Source organism: Cebus imitator, unplaced genomic scaffold (genome assembly GCF_001604975.1).
Source record: "Cebus imitator isolate Cc_AM_T3 unplaced genomic scaffold, Cebus_imitator-1.0 Scaffold735, whole genome shotgun sequence".
NCBI lineage: Eukaryota > Metazoa > Chordata > Mammalia > Primates > Cebidae > Cebus > Cebus imitator.
In genome coordinates, this window is record NW_016108050.1 from 288,411 (window position 1) to 308,631 (window position 20,221).

Below are 20,221 nucleotides of genomic sequence, written 5' to 3' on the forward strand. Positions count from 1 at the left end.
GTGTGTACAATGTGTATACGAAACGTAAGTGGGTTTCATGTTTAGACCTGAGTCCCAATGGCAAGATATCTCATTATGTATATGCAAATAGTCCAAAAACCAAAATCCGAAATACTTCAAAACCAGGGAAACATGGAATAAAAATTTGATTTGCTATATTTAAGTTCTTTTTTAATTTTAATAGTTGTTTATTATCTCTTTATTCTTGTGTTTTGTAAATTACTTGGAAAATAACCTAAAATAATTTTTAAAAGGAGTTTCTTCAATCTAGATAGTAAATTGTGATGACTGTTTTTCTCGGTATACTGTGGGTTAAAAAGATACATGAAGCAGAAACAATTTTAGTATTAGGAATCAACTGCAAAACTGAATTGGTTCTGGGACTTTCTGAAGAGTTTAGTTACTGGACTTGCACCAACCCACCAAGACCCACAACTGCCAGAACAAATGAGACTGATTTAGCTGGAAACCTGAACAAGAACTTAATGAAATGCTGGAAAGCAGGAAAGGAAGCCACCTTGTATAAAACTGAAACAATTAAGGACCCAACAGGCAGACTTAAACCATTGTGAGGATTGCTATAGAGTGAATATTTAATATTATTTTACCCTCAACAAAAATTTTAAAAGGGAAGAAATGGCAGGATAAATTTAGTAGAGCTTACTAGATTTTTTAAAAAGATGAGCTGTTATATTTCTGAGTGTTATGCATGTTGATCCATGTAAATCTATTATTCATTTTATTTTTTTGAGGCAGGGTCTCACTTTGTTGCCCAAGCTGGAGTGCAGTGGCACTATCACAGCTCACTGCAGCCTTGACCTCCCAGGCTCAAGTGACCCTCCCACCTCAGCCTCCCAAGTAGCTGGGACCACAGGCATGTGCCACCATGCCTGGCTAATTTTTAAATTTTATTTCTATAGAGGTGGGGTCTCACTATGTTGCCCAGGCTGGTCTTCAACTCCTGGGCTCAAGAGATCCTCTGCTTCAGCCTTCTGAAGTGCTGGGATTACAGGTGTGGGCCACTGCACTCAGCACATTCATTTAAATATCTGTATGATATTCCATTTCCTACTAAGGAAGAGTAAAGATGTTTCTTTTCCCCTCTATTATAAATAGCATGGCAATCAATATCCTGGTACATGTCATGCTGTTTATCATAGGTAGTAGTCTTGAAGTAGAACTCATGGGTCATGGGGTTTGTGCATCTTCATTTTGGTAAGATGTCAAATTTATCTGCAAGATACTACCCACTTGATATATTCTTCTAGTTTATACTCCAGCTAGCAACATATATGAGACCCTGTTTCTCCATAACGTCACAAATTCTTAGTTTTATCAGTTGTTGTAAATTTTACTGGGTTAAGAAATAATCCCTCTTTTATTATACATTTTCCTATCTTTTCATTTGCTTTTCTTCAATTGGGTTCTTTCCCTGAGAACTACATGTTCAAATCCTGACATTTTTTTTTTAATTGTGGTGTTTATATTTTTCTTATTTATTATACAAGAATTTTCATAGAGAATTTATTATAGAGGATGTCAGTTATTTATAGATTCTATACATTGCAAATATCTTCTCCCAGCTCGAGACATTTGTATTTAGTGTAATTTGTCATACATAATTTTGTTGATATTAATGTAGCCAAATTAACACTTCTAATGGATTTACTTTCTGTATCAATTCTTCCCTAGCCTCAAACCTTAAAATATTTTTGCCTGTTTTTCTTCTAAATAAGTTTTCTTTCTTGTTTTTTTATTTTTGGTAAATCCAATTGCAATTTTGTGTACTGTGAAGAAGAAACTGCATTTTATCTTCTTCTAAACAGGTAGCCAATTATCTCAGCTCCATTTATGGCACAGTCAGCCCATTATTCCCCTCTGATCTGTATCATCACCTGTCATATAGCGGGCTCTTCCTTCCTGTGTTCTGTTTCCTTGGTCTGTTTTTGCATGAATATATAAAACTGTTTCAATTACTATAGTTTTCTAGTAAGTCTTGATATGTGATAAAAGTAAATCATTACTCTTTAAAATTTTCATGGCTCTTCAAGCCTCAAAAAAAATTAGAATCAAGTTGTCAGATGCCAAAAAATTCCTATTAGGCTTCACTGGAAATACACTCAACTTATAGATCAAAATGGGCAGAACTGTCGTTGTTATGACATTGTCAGTACTCCCATACATGAACATGTTATATCTTAACATTTATTAGCTCCCTAAAAAAGATTTTCGAAAATGTTTATAATGTCTCCTTAAAGGTCTTGTACATTTCCTGTTAGATGGAATCCTAGGCACTTTACATTCTGATTTCTGCTATAAGTGAAATTGTTTTTAAAATTACCTTTTCAGTATCATCACATTGTCTTTGAGTCTTGTTATTTCTTTCTTGCCTTCTAAAGTATTTGAGTTTCCTATGTTTCTTCCCCAGTTCCTCCCTATGCTTTAGAAAAGTTTGAGCAAAATGTATAACTTTCACATGCACATTTGACTCAAAGTTTCATGTTAACTAACATTATCATCTTCTTTTGTTTTCTTTTTTTTTTGGACATAGAGTTTCCCTCTTGTTGCCCAGGCTAGAGTGCAGTGGTGCAATCTCAGCTCACTGCAACCTCCGCCTCCTGGGTGCAAGTGATTCTCCTACCTCAGTCTCCTGAGTAGCTGGGATTATAGGTGCGCGCCACCATGCCTGGCTAATTTTTGTATTTTTTTAGTAGAGACGGGGTTTCACCATGCTGGCCAGGCTGGTCTCAACTCCCTGTCTTCTTCCCCAATAACACAAGGCTCTTACATGAATTTAATCTACTTCCCAAACATTTTGTTCCATATTTTAGTTCTATCCTTTAAAAGTATCCATATCATTATTGTTGTTTTACACAGTGAATGTTGTTAAAATTTATTTTTAAAACTTTTTATTGCAAGATAAAATAGAGAAAAGTTCACAAAATATGCATATATGCCTCAATGAACTGTCACAAAATCAATACCCATGTAAATCATAGTAAGAAACAGAACACTGCCAGCATCCTGGGAGCATCACCTCCTCACAACCCTCCCAAGCACTCCTCCCTGACCCTTCTCCATAGGTAACTACAGTCCGATTTTTATAGTAATTATTCATTTTCCTTGATAGTTTTACCCCTCAAGCATACATCATTAAACACTATGCTTTAGGTGAGCTCTCTGTAAATGGAATCATATTGCATGTGTTCTTTTAAAATCTAGTTTCTTTTGCTCAATAATTTATTTGTGAGATTCACAACTGTATATAGCTGTAGGCTATTTATTTTCATTACTGTCTTGTATTCCATCTACGATCATTCATCCGTTTACTGGATATAAAATTCTAAATTGACAGTTATTTTCTTTCAGCTCTTTAAAAATGATTGATTGACTTTTTGTTTCCATCATTTCTGTTGAGAGGACAGTACTAGCTAGTTGTTGCTTATTTGAAGGTAATTTTCCTTTGTTCTCTAGCCACTTTTAAGATTTTTCTCGTTTTTGGTTTTCAGCAGTTTAACAATGATGTCTATATATGCAGACTTCTTCAGTATTTCTTCTGCTTGGGGTTCATATCATTTCTGCAATTTATGGACTAATGTTTTCCATCAGTTTCGGAAAGGTCTAAACCATTTCCCTTCAAATTCTGGTTTTGATCCAACCTCTTTCTCTTGTCTTTCTGGAACTTTAAATACATGCACCAGACCTTTAAGTGGTATTTTCTATCTCTCTTACTTTCTCTTAATTCCTTTCATTCTTTGTCTCTGGTTATTTTCATCTTATATCTTTCAGTACACTAATTCTCTCTTCAGATGTGTCTAACCTGCTATTTAAACTCATTCAATTGAATTAATTTTACTTATTAATTTTCTCAGTTCTAGAATTTACATTTGTTTGCTTTTACAGTTTCCAGTACTCTGCCAAAAATCTTAGTCTTGTCATTTATCCCCTTGAATGTGATAAGTATACTTATTTCAAAAGTCTATATCTGAGAATTCCAGTATCTGGAGGCTGTTTCTTTCTACCATCTTTTCTTTTTCTTGATGTTGTTTGTGTCTCTGTTTCTAGCTGCTTTTGATTTTAAGCCAGACATTGCATTTGCAAAGTAGAAATAATTTGTGATCTTACATGATATTACTTTCCCCCAGGAAGGATTTACAATTCTGCCAGATGCCTAGGGGCACTAGCAATTTAGAAACCCTCAATCTAGTTTTAGGGACTGACATGATTCAAAGCTGATCTGCAGCCTCAGTGAGGGTATGTTTATTTCTGGTTAACCCTTGCTCCTATGGTGTAGCCCTTCAGGGTCCTGATTCAAAATAAGTTATGTTCATCAGGTGTCCCCTCCTCAGGGGCCATGGGCTCTAATCTCTGCCCCCATTACTCTCGCTAGCCTGTCAAAAGGGCTGCTTAGCTTTTAGAAGCTTCCTGCAGAACCGGCAACATCTCGGAGGAACACCAGGAGGACCTTTTTTCTAGGCCTCCATTTTCTTTCGTTGATGCCTTCAAGCAAAACATGTTTAAATATTATGTTGAGATTTTCTGGTAGTCTTCAGTGGAAAGCACAATTCAAATGACCTAATTTCCCACTACTAGAAGTAAACTCCCAGACATTATCTATATTTTCACCAATTTCATTGCTCATCATCGTTTCTTGGATCTACTATTTTCTTCTGGATTCGATTTCCTTCACTCTCAGTACATCCTGCTTCATAATCTTCCAACAAGCTTCTGCAACTAGTTAATTCTATTATCCTTTGCCCGAAGAAAAAAGTCTTTATTTCACTCTCATTCCTGAATGAGAATTAAGCTGGGTATTAACTTTTAAGTTGACAGTTACTTTCACTTAGCTCTATGAAGATAATATTCTACTGCTTTTTGTTCTCTCTGTTATGGAAAAGTTTGCTATCAACATAATGGTTACCCTTTTAAGTCATCTCCATGTCTTCCTTTTGTTATTAAGATTTTTTTCTTTGGCATTCACCTATAACAAGCTTAGAAATAAGTTAATTTCGTTTATCCTATATGGGCTCATGTGCTACTGAATCTGAGTACTTACGTCTTTTATCAATTCTAGAAAATTCTCAGTCATTCTCTTTGTGAATAATTCCTCTACAGTATTCTATTTGGACTTCTCATTTTAGCTCTGTCATCTCAACTTTCATCTTTTCCATCCCTTTGTCTCTCTGTGCTACATTCTGGGTGATTTCTTTAGATTTATTCTGCTTACTGCTTCTCTCTTCAGCTGAAATTTGTTGTCTTATATTTAACATGGTTGCTGAGTTTTAAATTTTTATGACTACATTTTCTATTTCTTTCAGCCTAGGTTGTTGGAGCACCCCTTGGGGTTTGTTTATATCTGAAAACTTATGTTATCACTAGCCCGGGACTATTTTATTTTATTTTTTAAACATAGGGTCTTGCATTGTCACCCAGGTTGGAGTGCAATGGCACGATGATAGCTCACTGCAGCCTAGAACTCCTGGGTTCTAGTGACCCTTCCATCTCAGCCTTCCCAGCAGCTGAGACTACAGGCATGAGCCACCGCACCCAGACAATTTTTTAACTAATTTCTCAGCTTGGGGTTTCAGGCCACATAGGTAAGTATATATTTATTCTAATTCTAAACCAGCATGAATAAGGATCCATGGTTTAGAATTCCCATGGGAGATTCCCCAGCTTCCATTCCAGAACTCAGGTAATTAAATATTTTTGTTAATTTCTCTGTGGTGGTGATAGGTATTTTCTAGTCCATTCTTTTCATAGACATACAACCCCTTTGAAGGTACCAGTTCCTAGTCCACACTGAAAGTGGATTCAAGGACTCATCTTCTGTTCCCTAGTGGGTACTAAAACCCACACTCATAGATTACAAAATCAAAAGCTGCAGTCTGTATCTTACCACTCCAATTTCCTGGAGATCCACATTTCTTTCTGAAGAGCTCAAATATGCATTTTAAATAATTTTACCCAGAATTTTTTTAAGTTTTATTTTGTGTTTAATTGGCACATAATTTTACATATTTAAGGGGTACAGTGTATACTCAGCATCTGAAGGTGTTTGTAAAAGGAAGGTTTTCTGGTTACCTAGTCTACTGTATTACTAGAACCAGAAATCTCATGGCATTGTTTTTAAACTTTCTATCAATGAAAAAAATATGTTAGTATTAGGATATTAATCAGAGTTCTCCAGAGAAACAGAACCAATAGAATGTGTGTGTGTGTGTGTGTGTGTGTGTGTATTCCTTATGATAAATCTCTATGAATATGTATGTATGCATATACACACAAATATACATGTCAGCCTCCATAATTGTTTTAGCCAATTCCTTAGGATACATCTATAATTTCAGAGGCTGACAAGTCCCAAGATCTGCAGTCAGCAACCTGGAGGCCAAGGAGAGCCAATACGTATTACTTAGTTCTAGTCCAAAGGTCTGCAAGCTTGAGACTCAGGAAGAGTTGATGTTTCAGTTTGCATCCAAACCAATGTCCCAACTCAAAGCAACCAGGCAGAGCAAATTCTCTCTTCCTTACAGGAAAGTCAGCCTTCTTGTTCTGTTCAGGCCTTAAACTGACTGAATGGGGTCTGCCCACATTAGGGAGGGCAATCTGCTATACTCAATCAACTCAAATGCTAATTTTATCCAGAAATGTCCTCACAGACATAACCAAAATGTTTTACCTAATACGTAGGCACTTTATGTCCTAGTCAAGTTGACATGTAAAACTATCGTAATTAGTAAACTCTGTTTTGATTTTTAAATAATTTCTTTTTTTTCATGAGGCCCAAATCAAGCTTTCCTTTGAGCTCTGACAACTCAATCCTGTCACTCTACAGCTGACCAAGACTCATTGTGAAGTAAGATAGCTTTCTCCACGTGAACCTTATATAATTCCATAAGTCTATTTATGGATTTAATTTCCTCTTTTTCCAAAAGATAATGAGTACGAGTGTTTGGAAGCAACATGGAATAAAAGTGTCACTTGACAATATGTTCATGACCTGTTTTTGCAAAACCTCTCGCTTACACAATCACCTGCTTTTATTTATAGGAATATGTGGGTAACAACATCTGCTCATCATGTCAATCTCCCACAGTCCCCATGCAGTGCCATACATAAACTAGGTACTAAGTACAGTTACCTGTAAGTCACTTCAAAATATAAATCAAAGTAACAATTTTGCCTCCATAACTCTGGGTCTCATTCATCATAGAGTGAGTGATAAACTTTTACTAAATTACACTTATATTCACATTACCCTCCTTTGCTCCTCTTCAGCATCAGCAAAAAGTTTGCGAATGTTAGCCTCTGATTCTCCCACATATTTGTTAAGGATTTCTGGCCCATTGACCACTTTGGGCTCTCTTGCATTCAACATCTTGCCAATCTGTCGAGCCAAGAGAGTCTTACCACAACCTGGGGGTCCATATAACAGGATGCCTTTAACATGTTTGCAACCTAAAAAAAAAAAAGAAAACAGTATTGTATCAGCTAACTAGAATCCAAGTAAGACCCTAAAGGAAAGTTTTTCTTCTTCACATGCACTTTGGGAAAAACATAGTGACACCATCCATATATGTTAATGTCCATGAGTCATGAACAAGAATATACAACCAAAAATCCAGAAACAATTCCTATAACTGTACTAATGTTTGAGGGGGAAAAGCTGCCAGTTAAAGGTCTCTGGAAAAGTACATTCATGCCATCATTTTGAACAAATACTTTTAACTCTGAAATTCTAATTGGGAAATATTACTTATTTTTGGCTGGATGTGGTGGCTCGCTTGAGCCTAGGAGTATGAAACCAGCCTAGGCAACACAGGATGACCCTGTCTATATTAAAATAAAAAGTTTGCTTCATTTTACATATATATATATATATATATATAAATTATATATAATATATGTGTGTGTATACACACCCTCCATAGACTACTACTACACCATAAAAAAGAACAAAATAACATCTTTTGCTGCAACATTGTTGGAGCTGGAAGCCATTCTTCTAAGTGAAGTAATCCAATAATAGAAAATCAAATGCCGTATGTTTCCACTTAAAAGGGGAGCTAAGTTATGGGTACGCAAAAGTGTAAACAGTGGTATAAGGGACTTTGGAAATTCAGAAGTGGGGAAGGTGGAAGGGGAGTGAGGAATGAAAATCTACATATTGGGTACAATGTACACTACTTGGACAACGGGGTACACTAAAGTCTCAGACTTCACTGCTATATAATTCATTCATGTAACCAAAAACCACTTGTGCCCAAAAGATATTAAAATTATTTAATATCTTTATATTATACCCAAAAAAGCACCCTGTGAAATAATTACTAGATTTCAGGGTAACACTCCTAAGTATGAGTAAAAAAAGAAATTTCGGAAAATGCAATATAAATAGTATGTTTCCATGGACAATGGTTTGTCCTTATTTGAAATAAAAGTATTAAAAAGCATATTTTTATTGCATTTTAGGTTTTGGGGTACATGTGAAGAACATGCAAGATTGTTGCATAAAAAGCATATTTTTAAGAAAAAAAGTACAATACTTTTGATTACTCAAGTAAAATCACAAGATGCAAACAACTCTGACCCTTTGGACTGTCTGAACTGGTCTTTACTTCCTTCTTTATGCTGAGAAAAGACTTCTTTTTAAATCCTTTAAAGTAAGAAGATCTGTGCCTTTGGTTGAGCATGGAGAGAAGAGAAACACTTGACAGCTTACAGTCTTAACCCTTCTCATCACAGAGTAAATCCCTGTCCTAAGAACCACTGCCCAATAAAATGCTTTTGGCCTTTGACTCATTCTTCAAGTATGAGTGGTAGAGGGATAACAGGAGAAGTCTTGAGCTTCTCCTAGAGGTCAATACCAACAAGCACTACCAGCATCTAGGTTACAGGGACACACCGGATGAAGATGTTAAGTCTGGCTCCTAATCTTGTCCTCTGAGCCAACTGTTACCATCAGTTTCAAATAGATTTGAAACTATTCATTTGTATAAACCATAGCTGAGGCAGGTGGTGGTGGTGGTAGTGAAACATGCATAGGGAGAGGGCATCCAGGAAGGAGAAAATGAAGATATGCTGAGTACCCACAACATACCAGGCCTTCTGATCTGCAGCTTCTTAATGTCTTCATTTTCTTATATCAACTTCCTCTTAACCATACTTCCTTCCCTAGTAAGCCATACTTTCTTTGAAGGATTTTTAACTATTTGGCCTTTGTAAACATCGGTTATAACCACCCCATAGTCCCTGAATACAACATGGCATTATTGCACCTATAGTTTGGCCAGAGCACAGCCGGAGAAAATTACACCACTGTGTTACTGACTGATATCTCCAGAATTTCATGCTATCCAGTATCAGTTCTATGCTCACTGCTTTCTCAGTACTGCATGCCACTCTTTACTTGTCTTTCTTAGCTCATCTCTAATTCTCCTTATTAATTATCTAGATCTTCACTGTTCTTCACAAGAGCTACCCCCTGCTATGAATTCTTAGAGATAACCTAGGTTCCTACTTCACATATTTTTAAAAAGAAGGGCTTCATCTCTCTGCTTCTTTATCCATAAATTGATCAGCAGACTCATCTATTCTCAACCTAACCTCAGTTTCTCAAAGTAGTCTTCCTTCCTCTCCTCCAAGGTTTATACTGCAAGTTTTTGTTTATATGCTTCTTCCCTATTAAGACTGTCAACTGTTCAAGTGCAAATACTACCTCATTCACCCAGCATAACGCCCAGCACCTACTATGCACTTCACGAAAGACTGAATAAGTAAACTGTTGATTCTTTTCCTGCAAAACTTAGAGAATGTGGAGGGAAGATGATTTTTAAAAATTATTTGAAACTCTTAATTTATGGACTGTGCTTACTTTCATGGCTGGGCTAATTTAAATACCTACAAAACACATTTGCAATGACTGAGACTTTGCAAATTTAGCAAAACAAAGTAACATAAAAATACAAGAATCTTAACTTTGCAACTATGCTTCTGTACATGGAAAATGTTCAAATTAATGTATTTTGAACTAAATTTATTCAGATACTATAAAGTAATTCACAAAATATTACTATGAAGGTTAAAAGAAAAAGATAAAATGCATATCCATCCAAAATGATAGAATATATTAAATATAACATCAACAGGAATGTAATAGAAGCTCTGGTCTGCAGTAGAACTACAATTCTTTCAGGATCGCAAATGAGCACATCAAAAATATACACTGACATGTAAAGTCTTTCAAAATCCACTTCCACAAAGGAAGCAGCTACTTGAATAAGCAGTGGAAATGGGACTTTATTATTACTATTATTATTACAGCCTATTCTGACTTATTAAATAAGCATTGGTCTTTAATTTTAAATGAGTCATAAAAACTCTTTATAACTAATTCCATTCAACAAAAGTGTACTAAGCTCATGTTTAGACTAGATGCAAAGGTAGGTGTTAGGGATACAAACATGAAAAAGACAGTCCCTAGCTGTAGGGCATTTCTGGCTTAGTAGGAAAGACAGAAATAAAAATAGGCTATCTACAATATAATATGACATTATCAGAGATATGTATGAAATATTTTTGGATTATAGCCAAGAGATACTGATTCTGCCAGAGTGATGGCAGAAAATTCAGAATGGACTCAGGGGAAGAGCTGACATCCAATGTAGGCCTGGAAGAATGAGTAGGAGGTTCATAGTTAGGCAATAGAGAGGAAATGGCACCCCAAAGAGAGAGACTAGCATGATCGAAGGCATAGGGGTATGGACACACAAGCTGCTCTCTTGAAACAGCCGGTAGTAACCTGCTGTAGCCAGAGCCTTGGGGGTGGGGAGAGGGCAGTGCCTGGAGATGAGGCTGGCAGGTTCCTAACTGGCAGGCCTTGAAACCATGCCCATGGGTTTTTAACTTATTTCATAGGTGATTAAAACCCCACATCTTTGGGTGATTAATCTAATCACCTTTCAGGTGTAAGTGATTAATCACGGAAGGCACACCAGGAGATACGTGTTTAAAAGCTAACTCTGTTGGTAGAGTGGAGAAAGAGCTAGAGAACAAAGAGGCAGAGGGCAGGAGGCTAGCTGGGGGGCATGCTCTTCACCTTTTTCTGGGGACACCAACTCACTAGCTGACTCTGGATTCTTGCCAGTTAAGTTTTCATACCTCTCTAAGTCCTCTGGAAGCACAGGAGCAAATGGGTCCAGAGGCCTCAGGAGGACACCCTCCTGCTCCTGTTGATGCCCCAGCTTTCTCCTGAGCTCCTCTAGGATGTTAAAGCCTGCATCTGATATTGGGGAGCCTCTGATCTCTGGCTGCTGGACTGGCTGCTGAGCTGGACTAACGAATGCTGCTGTTTTATTCTTAATGTCTTATATGCCACCTCACTACTCAGAGATAAGCGCCCTGGGTTAGTGAACTAAATAGCAAAGTAGAAATCAGTGGACCTGATTTAAATTATCACTGTCTCTCATTCTATCTGTGTCTTTCTCATAGAATAGTCTAACAGACCTCCCCAGGAAAATGCACATGCACAAAAAATTTGCATACAAATTAGAGAGGGTTCTTAAATCCTTTGAGGTCCATCCATGGAATCCAAATTTGAAACTCCTGAATGTATTACTGAAATAATCCAGACAAAGGCAATAAACAGAAAGAGGCAAGAGTCGTAGCAAAAGAAAAGATGTGGGAGATACTCATCAAAGTTTAGAAAATAAATGGAAACCAGAGAAGGAAGAGATGTCAAGGATAACCTTAAGACATCTAGCTTGGGTACATGGACAAAATGATGGTAATCTCAGAGATACCAAAATATAGCAAGAGGAAAGGGAATCAGTTTGGAGAGTACAGGAAATCATTCCTTGTTTTTGGCTATAAGGTATTTGAGATTCAGGTGATAATGCCCATTAAAAATACTGATGAATGTTCAGAAAAGATATCAAAACTACTGCTTCAATATTTATGAATGCCTGACCTGGGCACATGAAAAGCTGTGAAAAGTTTTAAGCAGAAGAATGAGACCACAGACATAAATGCTGCAGGGATAGAGGATGAGGCCTGGAAAGAGGCCACTAGGTTTAGAAGTCAGGGAGTACATGCCAATCTAGGCCACAGGGTCTTCGATCAGGGTCAGAGCATTTGGGGTTGAGGTCCCTTCCTTTCACTTAGAAGAAAACTAAGTAGCATAACAGGTATGGAGACCACACTTTCAGGAACTTTGGCAACAGAGGAGGAATGCAGAGAAGGAGCTTATAAAGACATCTCTTCTTCTGAGACCAGTTAAATAAAGGGAAGAGGAGGAAGAAAGCTGAGGTTATTCCTATTGGGTTCTGTTGACTATGTGAAGCAGGAGCTAGGTCATCTACAAAATGAAGGATGAAGTGAGGATACTGGGAAACATCGTAAAGGTTTGGAAAGTACAAGGGGAGTTGGGAAAATGTGTCTGCGCAGACAGATGCTGTTACACAAGCAAACTCAGCATATGAGATTCAGGTCATCAAGGGACCATCCTTTGTTGTATTTACATAAGCAATTCACGGTATTAGGTAAGATGTAGATTCTTATTCAGTTCTATAAATACAAATTTCATCTAAGCTGGCATACACATTTAGACTTTTTGGTTTTACCCATCTCTTTTTTTCAAATCTGAATTTTAAAGTTTAGAAATATGACGTAAATAACAGGATTAAATTAATTTGAAGTCAACATATTTATAGCATAATTCTATTATCCAATTTTCCCATCAAAAGTATCAGGTAAAAACTATCACATGACTGTTCTCAACATTTTTTCCTCCATTCTCCACAAAGTTTGAGGCTTTAATCTTCATTTCTAAGTGATTCCCATCTTTTCTCTTTCATCTATAAGAACTAAGGTGGGCTAAGGGTATAATCAAACACAGTTCCAAAGTGTTTATTCTCTTAATATCCTATGTCCAAGTACTTTTGTAGCGACAGGGTTTTGCTCTGTCACTCAGGCTGGAGTGCAGCGGTGTGACACAGCTCACTATAATCTGGAATTCCTGGGCTCAAGTGATCCTTCCAACTCAGCCTCCCAAATAGCTGGGACAACAAGCGCAAGCCAGAATGCCTGGCTCAATTTCCTGTATCTGGGTATTTTACTAATTGCTCCTGTTAATCATTTTCTAAAAAATACCTACTTTTTATTTGGATGACGCACAAATGTAGTAACAACTCTTGATTATAGTAAGAGAAAGGGGTAAAGAGTATAATCTCCAATGACCAAAACTTGATTTATATATATGGTTTTGGAATTTAAGTTGCTAATTATACTGCATATAGGAGTAACTGAAGTTCCAGGACATCATATTATTTCTCTCATTCAACCAATGACACATTCTGTAGTGCGAAGATGAAGTTCTCTTCTGTTTGCCTCTATTTTCTCAGTGAAGTAAAGATTCCAGGTCATCAGCTGCTGGTAAGGATGGAAGAGGTGGTGCTTAGGGCTGGGCTGAATAGAAAAGAAACTCATCTCAGAGAATAGGAGAATAAATGGATTGGACTATGGAATACAGAAGGAATACCTGTTCCAAGAAATATCGAGGGCTCACTTGAAATTTGGTTCATAAATTTAAAGTGAGATCAGACACTGTGGTTTTGTGTTTTTCTCAAGCCATGCTTAACAACGAGAGTACTGTCACAGAGTAGGCAGGTAGCTGAGAAACAGTTGGGGCTTTGACACATACAGAAGATGAGCAGCAAGGCTGGTAAGGGTGTATGCAAAGAGGATATGTGTGATGACTAAGCTGGAGACTATAAAGAGGATATATGTGATGACTAAGCATGGAGACCAAGCTGGGGAAAGAGGAAAGAAAGGACAAAAAGATTGGGAAGTGATAGGGTAAATTATACTGGAGGTTCCAGTGGGATCCAAGTTGCTGGAGTTAGGACAGGAGAAATGCTAGGAGTAAGTTAGGAAAAACGGGAGGCAGCGCGAGAGCAAGATGCTTACATCTGAGATCTCCAAAGTGGTGTGGTTGCTGGTAATGGCAAACAAAGTCTCGTGTATAACCAGAGTGAGCAGCTGAGGTGGACTTAAGGAAAAGGTTAATGAAAACAAGGAGGTTGAAATCAGAAAATAAATCAAGTGAAAAATTTCTACAGAACTTTAAAAATTAGTAAGAGCTCCACTTTTCTACTCAATGGTTCTCAAACTTAGATACCACAAATAGCAAAATAACTTTTTTTTTTTTTAAACTGGAGGGTAGTGCTGTCATTGGGTTGTTTCAGTTTTGCAAGGTAAAGATTTCTTCAAAAAAAGAAAATCAAACCTGACATCATCTATCACCATCATTTCATATAAACAGTACATTTTAATATTGAAAGGCAGAACAGGCACAATCTCAGACTAGAGGACAGTGTTTTGTGTTAAATAAACTCAGTTTTATGTGTAGTGTTAAAGTGAGGGCTCTGCAGTCAGTGTGCCTGGACTCAAATCCTGGTTCTTCCACTAACTAGCTGGAAATAATAATAGTAACTACCTCAGAAAGTTATTATAATTAAGTATAAAGCATATAAAACACCTAGCATACTTTCTGGTGGATAGTAAGAGCTCCAAAATATTGGCTATTAATTAATAATAGCTTATTTCTCTCACCTTGCTGTACATGAGTGATGAAATGGAATTAGACTCCCAACTGGTATGTGAGAATTAGATCACAATTATGTAACCAAAATGTTTCCAAATAAATGACTATTTACTTACCAAATTACTTCTGAAACTGACAATTATGACCATCTACTCCTTCAAACTTTAACACAATTGTCACTTGAACTTTGCAAATTATAGTACCCATTCCACTGATGAACTTCAAGCTCCAAATTAACAAAGTAGTAAATAGACTACAGCAGTTTCACAAACATGTTACTAGTGTTTTAGTAAGTCAGGATTCTTTGTAGCTATAGCCTCTCTTCCAGCTAGACTGCTATCAGAGTCAATCCTGCCTGCTTCTATACAATGGAATACCATTCATCCATAAAAAGAATGAAATCATGTCATTTGCAGCTAGATGGATGGAAGTGGAGGTCGTTATCTTACATGAAATCAGCCAGGCACAAAAATACAAAAATCATATGTTCTCACTTATAAGTGGGAGGTAAAAATTTGAACACGTGGAGGCAGAGAGTGGAGAAGTAAACAACAGAGACCAGGGAGGGTGAGTAGGGGTGAGGTGAGGCTAAGGAGAAGTAGGCTAAAGGTACAAATGTACAGTAAGATAGGAATAAATTCAATGTTTGATAGCAGGGTAGGATGACTATACTTAATAAGAATGTATTGTACTTGGGTGACAGACCCCTTGAATATCCTAACTTGATCACTACACAGCTATATACCTGTAAAAAATTTCTCATGTATCCCATAAATTTGCATGAATTAAAAAAATGTTTTTAAATCCCGCCTGCTTCTCTTATGCCTCAAACAGAGTACATTCACACTGATTTCTCAAGCGTTCTAAGCTTATTCAGGGTCAACATGTGCCCATTCATAGAAGCCAAGCTACCATGATTATCAGTTCCACATGTGCACAGCCCTTGACCTTTTCTCCCACCTCCTCTACCATAATAAGTATACTTATTTTCCAAAGTTCCCCTTTATCTGCCCAACCGCAACTACTCTTATCGTCCCTAACTGCCAGACATTGGAAAGCAGTCATTGCCCTTTCTTCAGGACACACACCCTGCTCTGCTGGCATTCACCTGGGATGACCTGATTCTAGCGAAAGGAACTGGGGCTATTTCTGGGCACTTCATCCAAAAGCGCCTTTGCAATGCTAGATCAACACAGCCCAACCTTTGCCTCTTAGTTTGAGGTGGATTAGTATTACCTGTATATTCTTTCTTACCTTATTTTAGCTACAACTCTCAGTTAAATCAGCAATACTCCAACAACATACAAAATTTGGGTACTGTTTGGGCCATGGGTGTTGACATCCAGTGATTATAATAATACAAGTTTTGGTGGGGAGAACTTTAATAGGCTTTAAGGTGTGTGCTACAAACGGCTTAAAGTGATTTCTGATTTAAAAGTCAGAATAGGACCCTATCCACTATGATAGCTATAGCTAGCCCCAGTGATGAAAATGATTCACAAAAATACTTATATATAAATCGTAAATAGCTCAATAAAATACATAGCCTTACTTCTGAAACACAAGAAATAAACAGCAATGTTTACTGTTTATAGTCTTACAAAACATCATCCAAAAAAAGTGACAAATTGTACTTGTTAGGCTCTTCTATTTTACAAAGCAGTACATTTTCTTCATTTTTTCTGGATGTTATCAGAGGCAAGCTGCATTTATGAAAAATTGTCAGTCAACCTTGAGGTATTCAAAGGGAGAAAAAACTATAACAGACACTAATTTTATACAAGAGTAAGAAGAATGATGATAAATTAGAAGTGGTCTCTGTCAAATTAGCATTAAGAGTGTTCAGTTCATTTTGGGGCAACATGATCCACAAAGAGAGAAAGAGTGTGAAGTGGGTTTTGAACAATGACTGATGTTTAAAGAGGAATCCCAAGTGGCTTCCAGGCCGAATGCAGACGGATTAGCCATGTTTGCCAAAGAGGGTGGCTATCAAAAGACTAGTGGCAAGTCAGGACATATTCAGAAGTCTTGCAAGCTTCTCTGTGCAGTGTGCAAACCAAACTTGAATGCTCACTTTGAAATAGTGCATGTCGTTGTAGAAAATATAATCACAAATTAATATTTGATCTTTTGAATATCACTTTTTTTTTTTTTTTTTTTTTATATGGAGTCTCGCTCAGACTGGAGAGCAATGGTGCAACCTTGGCTTACTGCAACCTCCACCTCCCAGGTTCTAGCAATTCTCCTGCACCAGTCTCCTGAGTAGCTGGGATTACAGGTGCACACCACCATGCCTGGCTAATTTTTGTATTTTTAGTAGAGACGGGGTTTCACCATGTTAACCAAGCTGGTCTTGAACTCCTGACCTCAGGTGATCCACCTGCCTCAGCGTCCCAGTGTTGAGATTACAGGCATGAACCATTGTGCCTAGCCACAAATTAATATTTGATCTTTTAAGTTTCCATAATTTCAACTTCTCTTATGGTTCGGTTGAAAATTGTAAATTGGAACTACAGTCATGAGTATTTTCTTAGTTCTACTTATTATTTCAGTAGTACAATATGATCATTTATTCTAACAGTTTTGTGTTTTCCAGCCATGTAATATAGACTTGGAGCACAACTTTCATCAACTCATTATATAGGAGGACCTTTTGTTTGTTTCAAAAACTTTTTTTTTTTTTTGAGAGAGTCTCACTCTGTTGCCCAGGCTCTGGAGGGCAGTGGGACTATCTCAGCCCACTGCAATCTCTACTTCCCAGGCTCAAGCCATCCTGCTGCCTCAGCATCCGAGTAGCTGGAATCACAGGTGCACGTGCCACCATGCCCAGCTAATTTTGTATTTTTTGTAGAGCAGGGTTTCACCAGGTTGCCCAGGCTGGTCTCAAACTCCTGGGCTCAAGTGATCAGCCTCCTCTGCCTCCAAAGTTCTGAGATTACAGGTGCGAGCCATCACACCCAGCCTTAAGACTGTCAATCAGCATCCAAAATAGGTTATCATCTACATGTGTTTATCTGTGCTCTTATCAAATCTTCAAGAAATGGAAATACTTAAGACTAAGACCACTACTCCTGATGCCATCCAGGAAGTCAGATCTTTGATCATCCATTTTTGCGGCACTATTCTGTCTGGTAGAGACTTGCTGTTGTCCCACCAACTTTAAAATGCAAAGAGCACTCTGAGTTTTGCTATGATAGTGAAAACAGCCTATTTTCTGAGCACCAAGCAGCTGTGTAAGCTGTCTACCATCTGACTGGTTTATATCCAAACCAGTCAACTTAGATTTAATATAGATTTTCTCATTAGATAGCCTGGAACTAAAGATGGGATGTGTGTAGCAATGCTCCAAACTAATCTTTGCTGACACCACCACCCCTTTACACTCCCTCATAGGGTGTTGCCTGGTATTTCATGAATTTTTGATGACAAAGATCATGCTTCTTCTATAGCAGGTCCTGCCTTGCTGCCAATTGGCAGCATGTATCCTTACTGGTTTCAGAATTTCATAGTTTTTCCCTTCTTTTTTGTTTTTTCTCTGTTCCTTGGCTTTAAACCCCTTTTATGTGCTGTTCTATAGGGCCTCTACTTCAGCCTAGCAAACATCTTCCCTAGCAGACAATTATTTCTTTTTTTCCTACAGCTGGAATTCCTACATACTCTTAAAGTTCTTCTGTCCCCAGAAGCCACCTCCTTTTTAAATGCCACCTAACTCTGATCACATCTTTGGGCTCAATACTTCAGCACTTACAGTAGCAGCTGTCAAATTTTAATATGTACCAATGTCCAATGGAGCTTATTAAAATGCAGATTTCTAGACATCACTCCTAGAAATTTGAATTCATTAAGTCTGAAGTGGAACTGAATATTTAACAAGTGCCCTAGGTAACTCTAATATAGGCCAGAGGACACTGAAAAACATCATTCATAGTTACAACTGACACTACATTATGTTGTTCTCTAAGAGTTCTTAGCTTTTTTTTTTTTTTTAAGTGTATATGTTCTATAGCCTCAATTAAATCATAAGCTGATAAGGACACGCTGACAAGTTGTAGCTATAGAAGAGAATAGAGCTATTCTAACAAGATAAAAGTTATCAGGAATAAATAGATGTTTTCTGTATTTGAGTACAGCTGGGAAGATAGAGCTTTGTGAGAGATGACTTGGGATTTTATTCAATAGTAAATTAAACAGGCATTAAGATAAAATGTGGATGTCAAAAATGTTAGCACAATTTCAGCCTACATTAAAAGACTAATGTTTTAAACAAAGAATAAATAGTTCTGATCTATTTTACGACAGGGACCACATTTGTAGTACTCCACTCAATTCCGAGTTTCACAGCTTAACATGAATATACACAAATGTTAAATTTCACAGAAACCTGAATAGGATGGTAAAGAGCTAAAAAGACTGGCTGGAAAAAACAACCAAGCTAGGAGAACTAGCTTAGAGAAAAGAGGAATCTGCAGGGAGGCCTAGACAATAGCTTTCTTCATACCTAATGAGTTTTCATAAAGAGGTAGAATCATGCTTGTTCTATGTAGTTTCAGGAGAAGATACAAGCATATATATCTTACCTTAATAAGAAAGACTAAATTTAAACCTATAGTTGTCAAAAAAAAAAAAAAAAGTACCCTTAGGAGAGAGTGAGATTCCTGTCATTGGAGGAACTTAAGCTTAGCCTGAGGAAACTGGCAGAAGTTATTCAGCAGAAATGTAGAAGGAGGCCAGGTGTGGTGGCTCACACCTGTAATCCCAGCACTTTGGGAGACCGAGGTAGGTGGATCACCTGACTTCAGGAGTTTGAGACCAGCCTGGGCAACATGGTGAAACTCTGTCTCTATTAAGAATACAAAATTAGCTGGGTATGGCGGTGCATGCCTGTAATCCCAGCTACTTGGTAGGCTGAGGCAGAGAATCACTTGAACCAGGGAGGCACAGGTTGTGGTGAGCCAAGATCATGCCACAGCACTCCAGTCTGGGCAATAGAGTGAGACTCAGTTTCAAAAGAAAACAAAAGAAAAGAGAAAAGAAAGAAAGAAAGGTAAAAGAGATTCAAATAAAAAACAGGTGTGTGAACTACATGACTAAGGTCCCTTGCAATACTGAGATTCTGTGATTCCTTTGATGTTCTCTCATAGAATCCGGTAGTTTTGCAGAGTGACGTTTGAAATACATACTCCAGGATGGAAAGGAAGAAGACTAAAGACAAGGAAGATAATAAAGAGGCTACTGCTGCAGTGCAGGGGTAATTGACTAAAGCTATGAAAAAGCAAAAACAAAGGATCAAAAATAAAAGTAGAAAAAATTTAGCAATATTCAATAATAAATTTGACAAATGCATGAAAAAGAAAAAAGGGGATAGATTAATCATGACTCCAAAGACCTGAAAAAGAAAGGTAACTGTCTTGACCAGAGCCGACAGTAAAAAGAAAGAAAAAAAAAAAAGAAAGGTAACTGGGAAGGGATAACTACTTCTGGAACAATAAAGAATCTAACAAAACGCCGGGCGCGGTGGCTCACGCCTGTCATCCCAGCACTTTGGGAGGCCGAGGCGGGTGGATCACGAGGTCAAGAGATCGAGACCATCCTGGTCAACATGGTGAAACCCCGTCT

General features: G+C 37.5%; 1 protein-coding gene across 1 annotated transcript in view; it reads right to left on the reverse strand.

Moving 5' to 3' along the window:
* Positions 1 to 20,221, reverse strand: part of NSF (N-ethylmaleimide sensitive factor, vesicle fusing ATPase) — a 161,809-nt gene that overhangs the window by 72,830 nt on the left and 68,758 nt on the right. The window contains 1 exon segment of the mRNA XM_017519298.1: positions 7,262 to 7,461. Within this exon segment, the coding sequence (XP_017374787.1) occupies positions 7,262 to 7,461 (200 nt within the window).